Source organism: Rhinatrema bivittatum, chromosome 5 (assembly GCF_901001135.1).
Source record: "Rhinatrema bivittatum chromosome 5, aRhiBiv1.1, whole genome shotgun sequence".
In the NCBI taxonomy this organism is placed as follows: Eukaryota; Metazoa; Chordata; class Amphibia; order Gymnophiona; family Rhinatrematidae; genus Rhinatrema; species Rhinatrema bivittatum.
Genome location: NC_042619.1, coordinates 268,069,799 through 268,092,107, shown reverse-complemented (window position 1 = coordinate 268,092,107; position 22,309 = coordinate 268,069,799). Strand labels below are relative to the sequence as shown.

The 22,309-nt window shown below is 45.8% G+C and overlaps 1 protein-coding gene across 14 annotated transcripts in view; it reads left to right on the top strand.

The window, feature by feature from the left end:
- Positions 1-22,309, top strand: part of TIA1 (TIA1 cytotoxic granule associated RNA binding protein) — a 144,530-nt gene that overhangs the window by 84,474 nt on the left and 37,747 nt on the right. For all 14 annotated transcript variants that reach the window (XR_003857064.1, XR_003857062.1, XR_003857061.1 and 11 more), the window contains 3 exons: positions 10,269-10,364; positions 11,047-11,131; positions 11,359-11,482. Coding sequence is in view for 9 of the 14 variants with exons in the window: in XM_029604001.1 (XP_029459861.1) it covers positions 10,269-10,364; positions 11,047-11,131; positions 11,359-11,482 (305 nt within the window). In the remaining 5 variants the exon portion in view is untranslated. The remainder of the gene's footprint in view (positions 1-10,268; positions 10,365-11,046; positions 11,132-11,358; positions 11,483-22,309) is intronic.

Below are 22,309 nucleotides of genomic sequence, written 5' to 3'. Positions count from 1 at the left end.
CCGTCGCGCTACCTTGAAAGCTCTTATGCTTAAGACTGTCTTTCTGGTCTCTATCTCTTCTGCTCTTTGGATCTCGGTGATCCACGCGCTGTCCTGTCGGGAACCTTTTGTTTTTGCAATTTTCCGATTCCGGGGTATCCCTCGTGACTGGCCCTTCCTTCTTAGTGAAGGTTCTTCTAACCTCCATGTCAACCTGTTGGCAGAACTCCCTGCGTTTTCCCCTGCGACTGGGGATGATTTCCGTAAACTTGATACTATACGAGTTCTACTTCGCTATCTCCACGTTACCCATGGCTTTCGGGTCTTGGTTCATCTTTTGTCCTCTGGAGTGGGCCCATTCGGGGTACGCCGGCTTCTAAGACCACTATCGCGCGGTGGTTGAAGGAAGCGATCTCCTCGGCCTCTCTTTGTCGAGGACGGGCGGTTCCCGAGGGCCTTACAGCTCATTCACTGCGTTCTCAAACTACTTCCTGGGCGGACAGTCAATCGCTCTCTCCGTAGGAGATTTGCAGTGCTGCCACTTGGATGTCCTTGCATACTTTTGCTCAACACTACCGTCTGGATGTGCAAGCTCCGCTTCTTGGTTCTTTTGGGCTACAAGTGCTTCGAGCGGGACTGTCTCGGTCCCACCCGATTTAGGGAAGCTTTGGTACATCCCACAGTCTGGACTGATACGGGTAAGTACAGGGAAAGGAAAATTAGTTCTTACCTGTTAATTTTCGTTCCTATAGTACCACGGATCAGTCCAGACGCCCTTCCCTGTTTGTCTTTTTTTTTTTCTGTCCTCTCAGCTTGTTTCTCTTGCAGAGTCGTAGATTTGTAGATTTCCACACATCTTTTTTGTGCATGAATACTGAGCAAATACACCAGAAGCCTTGGTTGCCCAGCACCAAGTATATGCAAGAGCAGTTAGTCATACCATATCTATTACATTGTTCTACATCTGCTCCATTGAGCTTTATGGTTACTTGCTTGATCCTACTTTGATTTTGTTATTTTCTGCTTTGACATTCGCTATATTGAAGGGTTACAAGATAGGCTCTGTCCTCATATAGGATATCCTTTCAGTTTTAGTCTGTCTCCACCTGCTGGAAAGGAGGCTCAACCAACAGTCTGGACTGATCCGTGGTACTACAGGAACGAAAATTAACAGGTAAGAACTAATTTTCCTATGGACGGAGCTGCAGACGAACCCATAGCAATGCCATGGACCTGGAGGTAAAAATTGCCAGAAAATTGGAAATAATTTTTTTTCAAGAACTAATTTAGCTATTTTAAACACAAAACTAAAGGGGAATGCGTGCTCCTTCCATCTTATCTTTCAAACATTCTTCAATAGTAAGAAGGGCGGTGGCATGCGAAACAGTATAAAGAGATACCACATCCATGGTAACCAGTATAGTGAGCGGGGATACTGTTGTTTGTTCCTCTAGTTTATTTAAAACATGGGTGGTATCTTGTACAAAAGAATGCATTTGTTTTACATAAGGTTTCAAAAAGGTATCGAGAAAAATGGCTAGAGGTTCTAAGGCCGATCCATTACTGGCTACGGTAGGGCGCAGGGGGGGATTATGAACCTTAGGAACTCCGAACATTACGGGAATGCGAGGATAGTTCACTCGCAGAAAATTGCGTTCTTTACGTGTCAAAAATGGAGTAGCTTTTTCTTGTAAAAGATCATCAATCAAATCTAGTAATTCAGGTGTAGGATCAGCTGGTAATACTTTATATCTCTGGTCAGACAAATGACGGACTAGTGCTTGGGTGTATTGGTCCCGGTCTTGCACCACCACACTGCTGCCTTTATCCGCTGGTTTAATAACAATTTGTGGATTTTGGGACAGAGACCGTAATGCTAATCTTGATTGGGTTGAAAAATTAACATAAGGATGCGAAGTTGAACCTTCAAAGTCTGCTACATCTTTCAAGACTAAATCTCGGAAGGTACTGATATTAGGATCTAACGGACCCGGGGGAATCCATTTGGATTTAGACAAACTATAGATATCTGATCTGTAGGTACTTCACTGGCATAGCAATATAATTTAATCTGCAGCTTCTGAAAGAATTTTGCTAAGGAAATTCTACTTTGGAAGGGATCATGTCTTTTATATGGAGCAAAGGAGAGTCCTAGGTTAAGGACTTGTTCTTGAGATGTCGTAAGCGAATATTTAGATATATTCTGGGGTCTTTTCCTCTGAGAATGGGCCTGCGTGACCTTCAAAGATGGGCACCAAGTGCCAGGCATTTTGTGAAAACTTGGGGTGCAGACACCAGGCCAAAGGGCAGAACTCAATACTGATAGCGGTGCCTGACCAGAAATCTTAAGTACTGCTGATTTGCTGAAAAAATGTGGATATGGACATATGCGTCTTGTAGATCGAGGAAGCACAGCTAATCCCCCGCCATGAGCAGGGGGATCGAGGTATCCAGTGAAATCATCTTGAACTTTCCCTTACCAGGAAGCGTTTTAAAGCTCTTAGGTCCAGTATGGGCCTGAGGCTACCCATTTTCTTGGGAATTAGGAAATACCTGGAGTAGAACCCTTTGCCCTTTTGGTCAGTCGGAACAGGTTCGACCGCTTAGCAGAAGCAAGGGCTGAGAGATCTACCGAAGTATCCGGACGTCCCCTTCTGCTCTCCACTTGGGAGATAGGGGGTGGAGGTCGCTGGAAATGTAGCTGGTAACCCTGGCAACGATGGATAGGACCCCAGAGGTCCGATGTGATCTCATTGTGGTACTTTCACAACTCATGAAGCCTCTGTTTGAGCCGTTGCGCTCTTGTGATCTTAACTACCTTTCATGGAAAGTGATCATCTTGGTTATGGTCACATCGACTCGCAGGTTAAGTGAGCTGCAAGTGCTCATGTCGTATCCACCTTATAAGAAGTTTGGTCACAACAGGGTGGACCTATGGACACACACCCTAAGTTCCTGCCCAAGGTGGTTTCGGAGTTCCATCTCAACCAGTCCATCATGCTGCCTTCGTTTTCCCCATGGCCTCACGCTCACTGATGTGAACGGGCTCTCTCCATACCTTGGATTACAAGGTATGCATTCTACTTGGAATGGACAGTGCCCCACCACACCTCCACTCAGCTGTTCGTGTCTGTTGACAAGAACAGATTAGGAGTCACAGTCTCCAAGCAGACGCTATCCCACTGGCTGGCGGATTGCATGTCCAGGCCATGTTGGTCTCGACAGCTCACTTGCGTGCGGTTCCCATCCATGAGATCTGCAGGGTAGAGATGTGGAGTTCCCTCCACACTTTCGCCTCCCATTACTGCCTGGATAAAGACTGCCGGCAGGACAATCATTTTGGATAGTCCGTTCTCTGCAACCTCTTCCAGCCATGAAAACCTAACTCTCTCCTCTGTGGGCCTGATCCTTGGATGCAGGCTTGCTCTTTTGCTGCAGCTACAGTTGTGCCCGTTGGCACCTGTTCTTTGCTGCCCATGTTCAGAGAGGCCTGGAACTAACTAATCACCCATGTGTGAGGACTACCATCCTGCTTGTCCTTGGAGAAAGCAGAGTTTCTTACCTGTAACAGGTGTTCTCCAAGGACAGCAGGATGTTAGTCCTCACGAAACCTGCCCCCCACCCTGCAGAGTTGGGTTTTTCTCAGTTTGTTGATTTTTTTATTTTCATGCGTTCTGTTAGGCTGAAGAAGGACTCTGTGTGGGTAGCAGCATGCTGGGCGTGCTCAGTGTGTCTGTTAAAGTTTCTAGAAACAAATGTTTTCCGTGATGGGCTCCATCTGATGATGCCACCCATGTGTGAGGACTAACATCCTGCTGTCCTTGGAGAACACCTGTTAAAGGTAAGCAACTCTGCTTTCTCCATATCCTATCTGCCAGTGGTTCCATGGTCAAAACAAATAGTAAAGATTAGAGGACATCTCTGTCTTGTACCCCAGTAAGGGAAAGGTAACTGTGTTACTGCCAATCTTTTACACATGCTTCTGATGCCTTATACAGTAATATAATCAACTTAAGAAAATTATCACCCACCTCGATCTTCTCCAGGGCTTTGAACGTTATCAAATGCTTTTTTCAGCATCCACAGATAACACAATCATTGGTATGTTATCCTTCTGAGCTACCCAAATAAGGTTAAGCTATCTTTGGATGTTGTCTGAATCCTGGCTGCCAGGATAAATCCCAGTTGATCTTCATGTATCAGGTGCCAGCCAAGCAACCCTAGTAAAGGTTTTTACAACCCTAGCCAATATTCTAGCTAAGATTTTTACATCTATAGGGCCTGATTTTTTTTCAAAAGCATTTGCACTCTTAAAGCTGGGTTTTACATATGTAAATGCACTTTACTCATATAAGTGGGCTTTTGAAAACTGCTACAATATATGCTATTGAATTGTCCATATGTTTTACCCAGGATAAGTGCTCAACGCAGATAGGGCTTTTGAAAATTGCTTTGATAGTATGTTACATTTATACGCGTAACTCCTTTGAAAATTTACCTGATAAGGCCTATATAATCTATATAACAATTTATTTTCCCTCTTTAGGTAATACAATTAGTTATACCTGCGAATTACATAAATGGAGTTCCCTGTACGTACCCGGCTCGGTCCAGACAGTGGGTTATGTCCCCCTTCCAGCAGATGGAGTCAGAAAAGCTTGAAGGGCGCCCTCTCAGTCACTGGTGTGCCCTCTGTGTCCCTTCAGTATTTTTCTGACTCCAGCAGATGAAGGTTGTAGAACCTGCGGTTCCTTAGTAAACTCTCAGAGGATTAGGTTTTTCACTTTTCCTTTCTAATTTCTTACTATTTTTCCTCTCTATTGTGGATGGATCAAGTATTAAAAAGAAAATGTTTGAGGGAGCTAATCTTTCCTCTCTCCTTGTCTTGTAAGCATATTTTCTTGCAAGTAGAACCAGCAGCAGGCTAGTTTAATATTGTTTTAGACTCTTGGGGTAAGTTTTCTGTAAATTTTATTTCACAGATTCAGTTTTGGCTGTCTGGGGGTGCAAGTTCGAGGTTCAACATCTTCCCCCCCCCACACACACACACAACGACCCGCTGCCCTGAGAAGTAGTTTGCTTCAAGGCATCACTAGCAGAGAGGCGGCATTCCTCTGCTTTCAAAAAAAAAAATCTCTATATATGAGAAATAGCCTCCTAGGATATTGGGTCGTTGTTTTCTTACCCTGAGCGGAGGTTTTATCTGCTTTGCCCGGTCCTTACAGCCTTCGGGGGAATTCCTGGTTGCTTGTTTAATTTTCTCCCCCCATGCCGCGATCCTCACAATGTAGTGTGTGTGGAGAGCCCAGGACTCGATTCTCCCGTAAAGGCTTGTGTTTGAGATGCCTCCCCGGCGGGGAGGGTACCTCGAGGCTGACGGGGAGTTCCTCATTGCACTCTCAAGCGCAGTGACTCGATGGGGGGGTCAGCTCAACTCCCGTCCAACGCAGGAACGGCGGATATTTTGTTTTCTGTGCCGGCTGCTTCACCGCAGCCCCCTGAGGATTTAGACGTGCTTTCTCCACCGATTCTATCTCCGGAGAACCCCCCCCCCCCGGATCAGGGGACACCTTCGGGGACCTTTTCTAATGCCTCTGGGACCACCCCCCATCCCTTTTCTCAGCGGATTTTATCCTATCACTGCATAGGGCTTACTTAGCCAGCTTAGAACAGCAGCAGCATCCAGCTCCACTACCCCTTCTAAAGTAATCAGATCGTCAGATCCCCTTGATGCTGCAGGGAGTTCTCAGGGTTCCTCCCGAGTCAGGGTGGTTCCAAATCCTGATCCTTCTCCTCAGGATCTTTGTCCACTGCCGGATACCGACCAGGATGTTCCGTATGACTGTGCAGATGGAAGGGGATGACCTGCGTGTATTGCGTTTATTTCAAAAGAATGAGCTAGACCTCTCATGCCCTATGTTCTGGCGGAGTTGATGCTCCCCAGGAGTCCCCAGCTACCACGACAGGAACTAGGAAGGGAGACCCCGTCCTCGCTGGTCTGCGCCCTCTGGCAAGCACTTTTCCTTTCCATCCTATGTTACTGCAATTGTTGTCCAGGGTGTGGGACGCCCCTGAGGCTAGTCTGAGGGTCGGCAGGGCTATGGACAAGCTCTATCCCCTCCTAGATGAGTATCTGGAGCTCCTCAAGGTTCCCAAGGTTGACGCGTCAGTATCGGCGGTCACTAAGAGGACTACTATCCCCGGTGACAGGTGGAGCCGCACTCCGGGATCCACAGGATCGGAAACTCTAGGTTTATCTCAAAAGGATTTTGAGGTATCAGCCTTAGGGGGTCAGAGCCACAGTCTGTAGCTCCCTAATGCAGTGCGCAGGTCTCAGATGGATCCAACAGCTGCTCTGCACTCAAGATCTGCCTCCGGAAGAAGCGCAACAAGCGGAACGTCTAGAAGCGGTAATAGCTTATGGAGCGGATGCGTTATATGATCTTCTCCGCGTCTTGGCCAGATCAATGGTAACAGCAGTTTCTGCTAGACGTCTTCTCTGGCTCCACAACTGGTCAGCAGATTCTTTTTCTAAGACTCGGCTGGGATCTCTTCCCTTCAAGGGCAAGTTATTGTTTGGTGAGGATCTAGAGCAGATCATCAAATCCCTGGGAGAGAACAAAGTGCATAAACTGCCGGAAGATCGTCCTCGGACCTTCAACTCTACCAGAAGCCGATTTCAGGGATGGCGACATTTTCGACAGTCAAAATCATTTTCGCAAAGACCTCCTTCCTCACGGTCGCAGTCCTGGTCTCAGTCCTTTCGAGGCTGGAGACCAGCTCGTGATAGCCTCGCTTAAGGGGCCCCCTCCAAGTCTTCCCAATGAAGCCTTGCCGACCCACTCTTCGACCCCCAGTATAGGGGGACGACTTTACCTCTTCAACGAGGAGTGGGTCAAAATTACTTCAGACCGATGGGTCCTGGATATTCTACAGCGCAGCTACGCTTTAGAATTTGCTCGTCCCTTAAGAGACAGGTTCCTCGTCTCTCCCTGCAGAACAATGCAGAAGCAACATATAGTCCAGCAGACGCTCAACCGCCTTCTGGACCTAGGGGCCATCCTTCCGGTACTTCCGACAGAACAAGGGTCAGGCCATTATTCCGTCTATTTCATAGATCCCAAAAAGGAAGACGACTTCTGGCCAATCCTGGATCTCAAAATGGTCAACAAGGCCCTCAAAATCCCACACTTCAGGATGGAGATGTTACGCTCCGTAATAGCAGCGGTCCACCGCGGAGAATTCCTAGCCTCCTTAGATCTGATGGAGGCTTATCTTCACATCCCCATCCTCAAGGAACATCAAAGTTTCCTTTGGCTCAAAATCCTCGGACAACATTTTCAATTTCAGGCCCTGCCATTCGGTCTGGCGACTGCTCCCCACACCTTCACCAAGATTATGGTGGTGGTGTCAGCAACCCTCCGAAGAGAATGAGCCAGTTGTCCCTACCTGGACGACTGGCTCATTCGAGAGAAATCCCTGGACTTTGTGTCGACCGCTTGTTGACAAGTCTTGCACCTTCTGCACTCTCTCAGATGGGTGGTCAACTTTGCCAAGAGCAGCCTTACGCCCTCCCAAACGATTGACTTTTTGGGAGCTTTGATACCAGCGTGGGCAAAGTCTTCCTCCGTCAGGACCGTGCTTAGTCTCTTATCTCGCAGGTACAGCGATTCCACTGTCTCTCGCTCCCCACAGCATGGGACTATCTCCAGGTCCTGGGCTCGATGGTTTCAACTATAGATCTAGTTCCTTGGGCTTTTACGCATATGCGACCGTTACAGAGAGCATTACTCTCCTGCTGGAAGCCAGTGTCTCGAGTTTCAAGTCATCCTGCCGCTGTCGGATGTTGCCAAGGACAACCTGAGCTGGTGGCTCAGTCTGGATCACTTGCTGCAGGTTGTGGATTTAGAGATCCCACAGTGGGTGATCATCACCATGGATGCCTGTCTCTCTGGCTGGGGAGCGGTGTGTCAATTGCAGTCAGCTCAGGGGAGCTGGTCGTCGGTGCAGGCGACATGGCCGATCAACCGTCTGGAGACCAGAGCAGTTCGTCTTGCATTGAAGCATTTCCTACTTTTAGTTCATCATCGAGCGGTAAGGATCCTCTCCGACAACGCAATTGCAGTAGCGTACATCAATCAAGGGGGAACGAGGAGCCAGCATGTCTCTCTGGAGATGGACAAGTTAATGGCATGGGCGGAACTCCATCTCTCCCGTCTGGCGGCGTCGCACATAGCAGGGGTCGACAATGTTCAAGCGGATTTCTTAAGCTGTCAACACATAGATCCCGGGGAGTGGAAACTCTCCGACGAAGCGGTGGCACTTCTCGTTAGCCGGTGGGGGACTCCCCATCTGGACCTGATGGCCACTCAGAGGAACGCGAAGGCTCCGCGCGTCTTCAGTCGCAGAAAGGAGCACGGCGCGGAAGGCATGGATGCCCTAGTTCTCCCATGGCTGACACACCACCTGCTCTGTGTTCCCGCCATGGCCCCTGGTGGGAAAGGTGCTTCGGAGGATAGAAATTCACCAAGAGCCGATAATCCTGGTGGCGCCAGAGTGGCCACGAAGACCATGATTCGCGGACCTGGTAAACCTTTCTGTGAACGGCCCTCTTCACCTGGGGCATCTGAAGAACCTGCTGCGTCAGGGTCCAATATTTTTCGACCGGGCAGATTGCTTCTGTCTTGCGGCCTGGCTTTTGACAGGTGCAAGTGGAGGAGGCGTGGCTACCCGGAGCAGGTTATCTCGACACTCCTAAGGGCCAGGAAAACTTCCACTTCCATCTCCTATATCCGGGGCTGGAAAATTTTTTAGGTCTGGTGTGAATCCATAGGGATACCTCCACGGCGCGCCTCCGTAGCCCAGATCCTATCCTTCTTACAGCGAGGTCTGGAAAAAGGGTTGGCGTACAATTCCCTGAGGGTTCAGGTAGCCGCCCTTGGTTCTCTCATCCGTCACCTGGATGGTGCTCCTCTTTCGTCACATCCTAACATAGTCCGGTTTTTAAAGGGAGTGAAGCACCTGAATCCACCAGTCCACAACTTATGTCCCTCCAGGAACTTAAATTTGGGCCTTTGGATCTTGAGTGGCCCGCCCTTCGAGCTGCTGCGCAGAGCTACCCTCAAAGATTTAACGTTCAAGACAGTCTTCCTGGTGTCTATTTGTTCTGCCCGCAGGATCTCAGAGCTTCAAGCGCTATCGGGCAGAGAGCCCTTCCTCCGGTTCACGGACTCAGGAATATCCTTGAGTACAGTGCCGTCTTTTCTGCCAAAGATGGTCTCAGCCTTTCATTTGAGGAGGATTCCAGGGAACTTTGACGGCTCAATGTTAAGCGCGTCCTCATTTGCTACTTGGAAGTTACCAATGACTTCCGACTTTCAGACCATCTCTTTGTCCCTTGGAGCGGCCCCAAGAAAGGGAATAAGGCTTCCAAAACTACTATTGCTCGCTGGCTAAAGGCAGCCATCTCTTCCTCATATATTGGTGCGGGGAGGCAACCTCCAGAGGGCATCAAGGCTCACTCCCTATGTGCGCAAGCAGTCTCCCTACAGGAGATATGCAGGGCAGCTACTTGGAAATCGCTGCACACTTTTGCACGTCATTATCGGTTAAATCTCCAACCTCCGGTTTTTGGCTTGTTTGGCACTCAGGTCATTCAAACAGGGCTATCCAGGGTCCATCCTACTTAGGGAAGCTTTGGTACATCCCACTGTCTGGACTGATCCGGGTACATACAAGGAAAAGAAAATTATTCCTTACCTGCTAATTTTCGTTCCTATAGTACCATGGATCAGTCCAGATGCCCGCCCTAAGGTTTTATGGGTTTGGGATTGTCTCGCACCTCGAATGATGGAGAGATTTACGACCTCTTTACCTGTCTAATGGTTCATTTTGCAAGTTGTTTTCTTGACGTTAAGCAAAAGTTTCATACCTTAGGTACATGTTTATAGCTAATCATTGGTTTCCTTGATCCATCCTACGATTTCTTCTTGCTTTGATATTCTTAATACTGAAGGGACGCAGAAGGTGCACCAGTGACTGAGAGGGCACCCTTCAAGCTTTTCTGACTCCCATCTACTGGAAGGGGGACATAACCCACTGTTTGGACTGATCCGTTGTACTACAGAAACAAAAATTAGCAGGTAAGGAATAATTTTCTTATATAAACCCTCTACCAGCACTGCACACACAGGTTTCTGTAATTTTTTATTAGTCTTATGTTTTGACAATGTTTTACAAAAAAAATTTCAAAGTTTGTAAATGTAAAAAAATATATTTTTTTCTTAAAGCAAATGCCAAACAGTTATCCTATGATGATGTTGTAAATCAGTCAAGTCCAAGCAACTGCACTGTATATTGTGGTGGCGTTACTTCAGGACTAACAGGTAAGCCTACTTTAAAATGTAAGGAAAATAGTGTGTTAATGGACTTTTTAAATATTTTAATTAACTGCAGCTTAATAGCCTACTTCTGTAAACAGGAAATAAAGGTTGGATTGAAAACACTGATATAGGGCTGGCCCAGTGGCTCTGTGGAAGTACTGTGCAGAGGAATCTGGGCTCAGTTGCTGGCTTAGGTACTCTGTTCCCCAGCTTGGCTAGGGATGCTGTAGAGGCAATGTTCATGGTTCCTGAAAGGGAAGGGTCATAGGTCTTGAGCAATGGTGACACCACTTAATAGTCAGATTTAGGGTACATGATTGCAGTATTCTGAAGCTGTAGTGGACTGGACTGGACTAAAGGGAGGGGGATATAAAGGCAAGAGGAAAAGATCCCCAGGTAGTTGTGATTGAAGACTCATGGTGACAGGTGCCAGATCCCAGTTCTAGTTCTGATTGATCTAGAAGCCAGTGGAGCAGAAGGGTTTGGAGAGGAAAGGGGAAGAAAACCTTAGTATAACCAATATGGTAGCATAAGGCAAGATATTTATGAAAGAAAATGGGCCCTTTGGGCTTATTGGTTTATTAGCCAGCTCATCAATCAAAGCTGACAGAACTGTGGAATACAGTAAAGCACAAGTAAGAGGAAGACTGAAGCATGAAAATAGATTATCCTTTTTCCTTTGTAGAGCAACTCATGCGCCAAACTTTCTCACTTTTTGGACAAATAATGGAGATCAGAGTCTTCCCAGATAAAGGATATTCTTTTGTACGGTATGTTACATTTTTGCTCTTGAGAAACTTTCCTTTCAAAGCTCACTTTTTTCCAAGGTTTTACTTGGTTGTCTTGTTTCACAAAATGCTGTTTATGGTAAGTCTGTGACTTCTGCTTTTTATCTGTGCTTTTTTTCATTGGAGGAAAGATTTAAGGAGGTTTGGGGTTTTTTTATTTTTTTGTTCTAACCAGATTGTTTTCTGTATCTTGCTGCATATTCTGACAGGTTTAATTCCCATGAAAGTGCTGCGCATGCAATTGTATCTGTCAATGGTACTACCATAGAAGGGCATGTTGTAAAGTGCTACTGGGGAAAAGAAACACCAGATATGCTGAATCCAGTGCAGCAGGTAAGAGGCATGAAATATTGTGGGGGGTTTTATGTATACTTTCATACAAAACTTCTGACTGTTTGTAAATTAGAAATCTATAAAAATTAAGTAGTTCTCAGCTAAGCGCTGGCATCTAATACGCATTGTCTGTTCTATTGACATTGTAACATTGGATAAATTGCTTTATATCTCTGCTGTTTAATCCAAATGCACATTGCTCCTCCTTAGAAAGTTATGCTATATAGTAGTGCTGAAAAAATGCTGTTTATAAAAAAAAAAATAAACCCAACCCAACCCCCCCCCCCCCCAGGATTATTTTGATTGCAATTAGGGTTTTGTAAAATTAAGAAATGACACATGGAGGTGAAGGATAAACACATGTAATGTCTCAGCTTAAGATGGATGCGGAGGGTAGTAGTAGGATGTGGGTTAAGAAGGTCGGGTAGAGGACGGGAAGGAGGAAGTAGGTGTTGGGTTGCATATGGGAATTTATATGCTCATCTACCCTCAGTGGAAGACTTTCATTTGTACAGACTGTATGGGCTAATTTGGTCTTGGGGCAGAATATGTTAATTTAATTGTATATGGACAGGGCTGGAGGAATCGCTAGGGCGGCGAGACTTAGGGGGCGCCGCGGCAGGCGACAGAATTTTGAAAGGGAAAAAAGTGCCCTTTCAAAATTCGGCCAGCCCCCGCCTCGCCTTGCAGGGAGGGTGCTTCTGTGTCTGGGTGTGGTGTGTATGTGAGGCAGGGAGGGTGCTTCTGTGTGTGCAAGAGAGAGATGGAGCATGTTTTTGGATGGCTGTGAGAGAGAGGGGGCATGTGTGTGAGCCTGTTTATAAGTGAGATAGAACATGTGTGTGATTGAAAGCCTGTGTGTAAGTAAGAGAGAGCGAGAGCATTGTGTGATTGAGAGAGACTGGCCAGAGAGGTGACGTGTGTATGTGTGAGAGAGACTGATCAGGGAGATGACTGTATGTGTGTACTTGTGTGTGTGTGTGTGTGTGAGAGAGAGAGAGAGACTGGTTGGGGAGATGATTGATGTGTGAGACGAAAAAACTGGTCCTGAGGATGTGACTGGTGTGTGTTTGTGAGAGAGAGAAGAGACTGGTTGTGGTCCCTAAGGAAGAGGACTGTGAGGACAGCTTCAGCAGCTACTGCTGCTTCTGGTGTGGCCTGCAAGAGAAAGTAATAGAACTGCTGGAGAGGTAAGAAAAGGTGGCTTTTTAAGTTCATTTTTCTTGATTGACTACCATTTTAATTATTGGGTAGTATGTGATGTGTCTGCTGTTTTGAAATATTTTATTGGTGTTTGGTAAAGATTTCAAAATTTGCATGAGTCTTTAATTGGATATTCTATTCATCAGCTGTTTTGAAATTATTTTATTAGTATGATTTTACTATTATGATTAATGATGTATATATCTTGATTTTATTGATTGTTTCATGAGGAATGGTGATTTTTGTTTTTCCATTGTTACACTGTATAGAGTCTGGCGTGATGCGTTTTACAGTTTAGTTTTTGTCTGCACATTTCTATTTATACTTTGTGGCTTTATTCTGTAATTGGTGAGGGTTTGTGTTCTGCATGCAAAGTCTGAGATGAAGCATTCTTAGCATGTGGTTTCTCTGTAGGGATCTGTAGTAGCTTGGCCTGTTCTGTTTTCCTGATAGGAGGTGTATTGATATTTTAGATTCTGGTGTAATATTTGTGGTATTCTTTACATAGGTAGGGTTGTTATTCTTTGAGTTTTGGCAAATAGTACTGTGTTGATATGGGAGGACCATGCCATATGGTCCTCCCATATGGCATGGTCCTATTATGATGCCTATGAATGGCATCATAATAGCATCCTATTATGATGCCTATGAATGGCCATATGAATGGCATCATACCTATTATGATGCCATTCATATGGCATCATAATAGGTATGATGCCATATGAATTCCAAGATGTAAAGTTTTCTTGTTGGTATCACAACAGTGCATGAAATCATCACAATGTGTATATTAATTTTACCTCACAATGTAATTTTTCACGTAAAATATGTTTATAAATACATAATTTAAATTGTGTATGCGGGGGCACCAGGCTCTAAGGTTTGCCTAGGGAGCCTAATACCCTTGCACTGGCCCTGTATATGGATAGCTACTTTTCATGGTGGGTGAATAGGATAAAGTCAGTGAGATGACATCATTTGGTACTGAAACAGAAAAAGCATGTATGGACCTTCCATACTGCTGCCCATGGTGTGGGTCTCTGTCCTTTTATTTTCTGCTCATGTGAATGGACATTTTTGCACTTTTAACTACTTGCCAAATTTTTTCCCTTCTTTCTTATTTTCCTATTTTCTTTTTCTGTCACAAGTTTCCAAAAAAAAAAAAAAAAAAATAGCAGCAGAACAGTTTGGTTAAACATATTTTAGTTTTTAAAATTGATGTCAATCTAGCTTTTGGTCCTCTTCAAGATGTCAGACACCAGGCTTCAAGAGATGTCCTCACTGCACCGAATGTCCTTAACAGACCAATATGACTGATGTACCATGTTGAAGCTGTGCCAAATTGCGCTGCCTTTGCTTGCCATAAGCTCCATAAATTGGAGGAGCCATGCACTTAGAGATTTTTCTGAAGTCTCCCTTGGCTTTTACCTCAGGAATGAAGAGAGAACCATCTTCGACTGAGGAACCTGTATCAGAATTAAAGGCAAAGTCCTCTTATATTTGGTGTCATTAATCGACCCAGTCTTGGCACAGGTATCCTTCTTCCAGTAAAGAGGGAAGAAGTCTTACACCTCAGGGTGTTATGCAATTATGAATGCACATAATTAATGAGCATTGACATAATCATGCAAAACTTCCTGCATGTAGACAGGGCTCAAATAGAGGAGAGCACAAACAGTCAGCAGCAATCCGTGCTTGGGTGCTGTGGGTTGAGCAGTAGAGGATAGAGCCATTGCCACCTCCCAAAGGCGCTGTTTTCACTTGCAGTTTCGATGCACGTATCCCACTGCATTTAGTAGAGTGTGACTCTTCTCCAGCCCTTTCCACTCCTTCCCCCTGTATGGCACACGGACACCACTTCTGGGTTCAGGGCCTGAACCACAAGCATGTGCTGACTGTCTCACACAATGGCTGTGAAAATGGCTGATTGGGCTCCAAGGAGATGTTATCAGTTATGCTCTTACCTGAGAACATGTGCGATCTGTAGACAGCTCGCACAGGAAAGTGGGATGAATTGGGGAAACCACAGCATGCAAAGGTTGTCATGTGTAGCTACCTGCTGCTGCAGACTGAGACAGAGGGAGAAGGCCTTAAAATCGCTGTTGGCTGCCCGTTATGGTATGTGCACCTAGGGCCAGGGGGAAAGCAGCTGCCAGTAAGATTGGTAGGGCAAGGTAGTCTACTTCTCGCAGTTCTCACTCAAAGTAGCCTGTGGGACTTTCCCTGCAGCTCTTCCTACCTTCAGTCCTTGTTGGTATGGAGGAGAGGGACCAAGGAAGGAGAGGGGATGTCCAATGTGGGAGAGGTGGGGCTTTTAAAGAGGAGAGGGATTCGCTAGGAGCGGGAAGGGTGCCCAATATGATAGAGAATTCTTAAGCGAGAATGTTTAGAGGGGACTTGATAGAAGAGGTTGGGTGTGGTAGAGTGTTAATGGGAGAAGAATGTGGAGGGGGAGGTACAGGGATGATGGAGAAAGGGGACTAAGTATTTTTTTAATGTATTTTTTATTTTGGTCTTTAACTGTCTAGATTTTTTTGAGTTTTTATTTGCTAGTGATTTTGTTCTGTTTGTAGTGTGGGTTTTTTTTGCACTTGTCACATATCTAGTTTTTGTTTTTTTTATTTGTTCATTTTCATTAAATACAAAGCATTTATAATCTTTGTACAGTAATAAAGAAAAACTTTAAACAGCATTATTAAAAATAGGAAATGCCAATCTTATTATATTAGCCCACAAAAATTTTTTTGGGGTGGAGTGGTAATAATAGGAAGCCTTAACATCATCATCCAAAAGAAAAAAAGAAACTAGACAAGCCTGGTATTACTTTACCCCCTTAATATGGTTAAGTGATTGGCCTAATCTTGGGTGATAAAGTACTTATCACCCTTCTTTGGGAGCTAAGCCATGTCTTAAGCTGTTCTGGCAAGAAATAAACATAAGTGGAATTATTAAATTTAACAATGCATCTACAAGGGTATCTAAGCTGGAAAGTCGCTCCTAGAGCTCTAGTTTCCTGCCTTAATACCAAGAAACCTTTCCTGCATTCCTGCGTGGCTTTAGCCAGATCTGGAAAGATCTGGACAAATTGCCCCATGAAATGGGTCTCCATATTTTGAAAGTAACTTCTCATAATTATCCCAATATCTTTCTCGTAAATAAATGAGACTAGTAAAGTGGCTCGCTCCATGATCTCGATAGCTGAAGATTCCAGGAAATTTGTCAAGTTCGCAATATCAAGCTGGTTATTTATCCTATTGTTTCTTGTTTGCTGATAAGGCAGAAAATACACTTTATTCAATGCCAGTATATCTTCCAAAGATATATGTAGAATTTCCACAAAGTACCTCCTCAAAGTAACTCTTGGCAATTCTCCTAAAATCTTAGGAAAATTTAAGAGTCTTAAATTAAATCTTCTAAATCGGTTCTCCATCATTTCTATTTTCCTATTAAGATTGGTGCAGTCTGCAATTGTTGTAGTTTGCACAGCTTGAAAATTTAACTGATTTTCCAAACCCTGTATTTTGTTTCCTTGTTCATTAATTTTCTTATCATGGTCTTGAGTCACTAAGTCCATTCTAGAGGAAATTTGGGAAATTTTGTGCCATGCAGGTCTGGAGTGCGACATACTGCTGAGCAATAAGCTCCCAAATTGTGTCCAAGATTACCACAGGCGGCTTAAACGGGAGCACTATCTGTGATTCAAGCTCCTGAGCATCAGTGGGTATGGAAATATCCGTTGTTAAAACAGTCAAGAGCAGTCTTACCGCTTTCGCGTCTTTCCACCCCCTGAGCTCCGGCTTCTCTCTGAATAGTGTCACCGCCTTGCCCCGATGCTACTCTCTCCGCCTCCTCCATCGCAGCTGCGCCCTCCATGGTCTCCTCCGGGCGCAATCCGCTCGGGGCCTCCAATACAGCCGCAGATGGTAGCAATGACGAGAGAGCCTGTGGAGCCCTTAACTCCAGAGGGCTGAGCGATGTTTCCCCAGACGAGGCGGCGGCCTCCTTCCCGTCTCCGTCAGCGGGGATCAGCGTCTCTCCTCTTGGGCAAAGCTGCGCGGTTTCAAAGATGGTACGTTGTCCAGCTGGGAGTGAGGGTGTTGAGGGGAAGACCCTCACCTTCCCTTTGCGTTTCGGGGGCATTCCAATCGAAAACGAAGAAAAAAGTTAGAAGCTCGAGCAGGAACTACTGAAGCGTGCTGCTACCAGGCGGCCATCTTAACTCCACCCCCACATATCTAGTTTTTAATGTTTTTTTAGTTGGGATTTTTTAATTGCATGTACATGTGAGATGTGAATTGGAAGTAAGTTGCTTGAAGCAACTATTTCCAGAATAATGATCTCAGTTGTAATATGTTAAATATCTGCATATATTTGTAAGAATTATTTAATTCAGTATTATACTGTTCTATTTAATGTGAAAAGAATGTTAATTTTGCATAATTGATTTTTTTTCTGCACATAATTTTGAATTTCTTGGCATATAATTCCCTGAGGTATATTAAGTTCCCTGTATGTACCCAGATAAGTCCAGACTCCTGGGTTTTGCCTCCCTTCCAGTAGATGGAGACAGAGAAAGTTTCGCAGCCATGGCTACATAACCTAGTGTGCCACTTGGAGTCCTTCAGTATTTCTCTGTCTCCAGAAGATTGAGGAGGTGGAAAACCAGTTCTGTACCTGGGGGGGGGGGGGGGGAAGGATAGGAAAGGAAGAAAAATAGAAGGATAATTTCCTCCCAGGACATTGGCAGGTCCTGGTGGGACCATCTCTCTTGGTTGTAGAGGTGGACGAGCAGGGGTAGATTGCTTGTTGAGTCATGCTGGAGGAGAAAGCTGGTGGTCCAGTTCACTCATCTCCAGGAGGATTGGGAGAAGCCTCTTCCACCCTTCAGATAGGGAAGTAACAAATTATTTGTCTCTTTTATAAAGTTTAAAAAAAAAAAGTGTTTTCTTTTTGTCTACCTGTCAGCGGTGGCAGCATAAGAAGCTGAGCAAGGGGCATCCGTTTAGCTGCAGTCCCAGTACCTTTTCCTCTCCGGGCATGTGCCGTGTGGTTGGGGCCACGCGGGTGCCAATGCACTGCGTGTGGAGCGAGTAGCTCATGTTTCTAGGGCTGGCCGCTGTTCCTGATGCCTCTCTGGTGGGAAGGGTACATTGGGGGGAGGGACTGCGGCGTCTTCAAGGCAGCACGGGCCTGGTAGGTCAGCGGCTGTGATGGGGGAGACCGACCGCTGAGCGTGGGAATGGTGGCCTTATTGAAAACTTTTGCGGCTGCATTGGAAGCAGGGGGAAGGGATCTCCCGCTAACACTTTCTCCAGCGCTTTTCCTGGGGGGGGGGAGCAGTCAGGGGAGGATCAAGATCTTGTGGAGGAAGATTCTCATGGTTCCTCTCCTTTCTCGCCAGAGTTTATTCTTTTGATGCATGAAGCTTTTGTGGCCTGAGAGGCTGCGGGGCGGTACTCCTCCCAAGCAGAGGATATCAAAAGCTCCGCCCATGAAGAGGTCCAAGTTTTCAGAGGCCACAAGGCTGACTGTGGAGGAGGGTGGGGCCAAGGGGCTTAGCCTGACTGCTTTATTGCAGCTCTTTTCCGTTTCTTATACATTTTAGAGACTCAGAGCATCCAGTCCTGGCCCATATATATTTAGGGAATCCTGCTGGTGCTAGATTATATATGCTGCATTTAATAAAAATCCCATGATATCTCAATGCACTTTCTCCAGATGTTGATCTTTGGAATGCATGTAGCTTACACTTTCTGGGTTACTTTTGGAAAAAGGTCAAGTAAATCTTTCACAGATTTGGTGTCGGAGTACCAGATTCCTAATCATACTATCTATTTCTACAGTTCCGGAAAGACATTTCTTAGGGGTTAGGTATTGAGGTGGATTGGGAGGAAAGTGAGAGTCTGGAAGAAATTCTGTTGTGCTGATGGAGGGCGACATTTCATTTTTGTGTTGTATATTACCATCAGGGGATTTGTGTAGAAGGTACATCACCTGGTCTGAAACTTAAATGGAATTTGGACTTGCTGCTGGATCTGGACAATAAAACGTGGAAACATACTTGGAGAGCTTTTCATAAAATATTTATTTGTAGTAAAGACCAAGAATTATTTAAATTATTGCATATAATGTATTACATTCTATTTTTTTTTTGCAAAATTTAATAATTTGAGCTCTCTGTATTGGAGAGGGTGCAATGAAGTGGGAAACTTCTTGCCTATGTGGTGGGACTGTAATGAGATACAGTATTTTTGGCCTCAAGTGATAGACCTTATCTCCACTATCTGTGGGCAGCAATTGTGAGCAGCAATTGTTTGCTGCTACTTTGGGGTTTGTGGACTGATACTCAGCTTCCTCTATCCTCTCATGCTGACTAATCAATTGTTGAACCCTGCCCTCTTGACCTTTACCAATATGTGGAAACATTCTCCTACAATCATCTGCTGGCAGTCAAGGTAGCTGAGATAGGTAATTTTTTTCAAAGTTCACTATGTTCTTTGAGAACAAATGGATCACTACTCGGATGTTTGGGCTCCATACTGGACCTGGCAGGAGGAGACTCTAAATTTGTAGTTTTCTTTCACATTTCTTGTTGCCTTTTTTTTTTTTTTTTTAAATTTCTTCTGTTATTGGTTTCAGATACATCTGTATTGCACTATGCTAGTGCTGATGGGGTAGATTTTAAAAGCCCTGCGCTGGCGTGCGCAAAGCCCTGGGGCTTGCCAAAATGGGCGGTCCGGGGGGCGTGGCCGAGTGCCCTGACACAGCGGCCTGTGTCGGGGCCTGGCCAGCCGGCACGCGCATCCATGGAACAAGGTAGGGGGGGGATTTAGGTAGGGCCGGGGGTGTGTGTTAGGGGAAGGGAGGGAAAGTTGGGGGGACGACAAAATAAAGTTCCCTCTGAGGCTGGCTGTGTGGCTCGGCGCGTGCAGCCTTGCGCGCGCCGACCCCAGATTTTTATTCGTGCGCACGTATTTTTTTAAAATCTGCCCCTTTGTATTTTTTGTTTTGTCATCTCACTGTCTCTGCTTTGATTGTTTGTGCCTATATTAATTGCCAGGGAGGAACCAAGAGCCAGCAAGTGTCACAGGAAATAGACCAGCTGATGGAATGGGCGGAAGGTTATCTGCAGATTCTCGGCATCTCACATTGCAGGAAAAGATAACGTAAGAGCAGACTTTCTCAGCAGGGAGAGTCTGGACCCAAGGCATTTCAGTTGATGGTAGATCACTGGGACCTTCCGTTCCTAGATCTGCTGAAGACTTCTTGAAATGTGAAGGTTTCTCGCTTCTGCAGTTGCAGGAGCTCCCTGGGAATAGATGCTCTTGTACAGGTCTGGCCAGAAGACAGGTTTCTTTATGCCTTTCCTCCGTGGTCCTTGCTAGGCAGGACAATTCGCAAGACCACAGGGGGCTATTACTTCTGTTGGCACCGGTCTGGCCCAGGCATCCATGGTATGTGAATTTGGGACGTCTCCCGGTTGAGATCCCCCTTCGTCTTCTGCCACATGTGGAGCTGCTTCAGCAGAGACCAGTTCTTCACGAGGATCTGACTCTATTCTGTCTTTCGGTTTGGCCTTTGAGAGGGCTCGCCTGTTAAGCGTGGTTATTCCTCTGCAGTGATTGCCACTTTACTTTGCGCTCGCAATTTCTCCACTTCCTTTGGCTTATGTGCGGGTTTGGAGAGTTTGAGGCCTGGTGTGAGGAGCAGAGAGTTCTTCCTCGTTCAGTTAAGATCCTTCTCATTTTGGATTTTTTTGCAGGATGGATTGAATAAAAAGCTTTGCCCCTAATTCCTTGAAGGTGCAGGTTGTGGCTCTTGCCTGTTTCAGAGGCTTGATGAATAGTGTTTCCTTATCTCATTCTGATGTGGCCCGTTTTTTTTGAAGGGAGTGAAGCACCTTAAGCCTCCCTTGAGATTACCAGTTCCATGGTGGAGTCTTAATTTGGTGCTGCACGTTTTGGCAGGCCCTAAGTTTTGACCACTATTTAGCCTTTCCTTTCGGTTGTTGACTTTGAAGACTGTGTTCCTGGTGGCTATATGTTCTGTGCGTTGGATTTCTGAGCTGCAGGCATTGTCTTGCCGGGAGCCGTTCTTTGGGTGACTCTGGGGGCGTTACAGCTACATACTGTTCTATCTTTCTTGCCCAAGGTTAACTCTGACTTTCATTTGAATCAGTCCATCTCCTTGCCATCCCTGGATAAAGTCAGGGATGCTGAGGAGATTTGTCTTTTGGATGTTAAGTCTTGTGCAGTATCTGGGTCTCGATGAGACTTTTCAAAAGATGGATCGCCTGTTTGTTCTTCATGGCGGGAGTAAGAAGGTACTCCGGCTTCGCAGGCTACCATAGCTGGTTGGAGGTGGTCATGGCCGCGTATGTGGATGCTGGAAAGCAGTTGCCTACTCAGGTTAGGGCTCATCCCTCTAGGACTCTGGCAGTGTCATGGGCGGAGGTTAATCTGTTGTCTCCCGCCGATATCTGCCGAGCTGTGAAATGGTCCTCCTTACACACTTTTTCCAGGTTTTATCGTCTGGATGTGCAGGCCCAGGAGGATGCAGCCTTTGCACGTGCCGTGTTGACTGGACCGTGGACAGCCTCCCACCCTGTTGGGGAGTAGCTTTGGTACATCCCACTGATTCTGAGTCCATCTGTCTACACGCTAGGAAAGGGAGAAATTACTTACCTGATTTAGTTTTCCTTAGTGTAGACAGATGGACTCGGCTTCCCGCCCTTAGCTGCGATTATTGGTAAGTGTTCATCCAGTCACTAGCTTGGGGTACTTAGAATCTTATGTGAGTTCAGTGTTTATGGTTGGTTGAGTACAGTTCATGATTTTAATCGTTTTTTGCTAGACTGTCCACGGTTGCTTTTGAAAAGAATACTGGCAAGCTGGGGTCACTGTAGGGTTATATATACTGTGATGTCAGCTTGCTCCTTCTCCATCTGCTGGCATGGGAGCCCCCCCCCCCCCCCCCCGAAGACATTATATGAATATCCTGTCTCCTTCAAGCATTCACATCCCCTCCTTACCTCCCCCAACATTCACCACCTTTTTGCACTCCCCACTCTAGGCATTCACCCATTTTTCCCTCCACTCCCTTCTAGCATTCACCCCTTTCCCTTCCCACAAATCATTCTTACCTTTGAGATCTGAATGGATCTCTATTCAAGCCCCTGCAGCACAGGCATCTAAGCCTTGAGGCCATGACTAATCAAGCAAACAGAGCATAGCATAAAGAGCACTGTACTACAGGCAGGAGGTGGGGAGGGGCTGGAACAGGAAGCAGATTCTTCTCTACCGTTCACTGCTATAGTGCTGGCTCCCTGCTCACTTCTAGTTGTCCTCAATGCTGTCTGGTTGCTGTGGGGATAGGACAGGGGCTGGAGCAGCAAACCGGAGATTTGAGGTATTGGCCAGTAGTATCAGAGCTTCATCCCAGAGAGGAGGATCATGCTAAGATTGCCAGCACTGAGGCACAGAAAGAACTTTCCCAGGGCACACAGGTTGAGAAACACTGCTCTATATAGTAGCCCGAAGTAGTTCACAATGTACAACATACATAAATTATGTAAGTATACATAGTCAGTCAATGCAAAGAATTACATTAAAGTCCACCTTAATG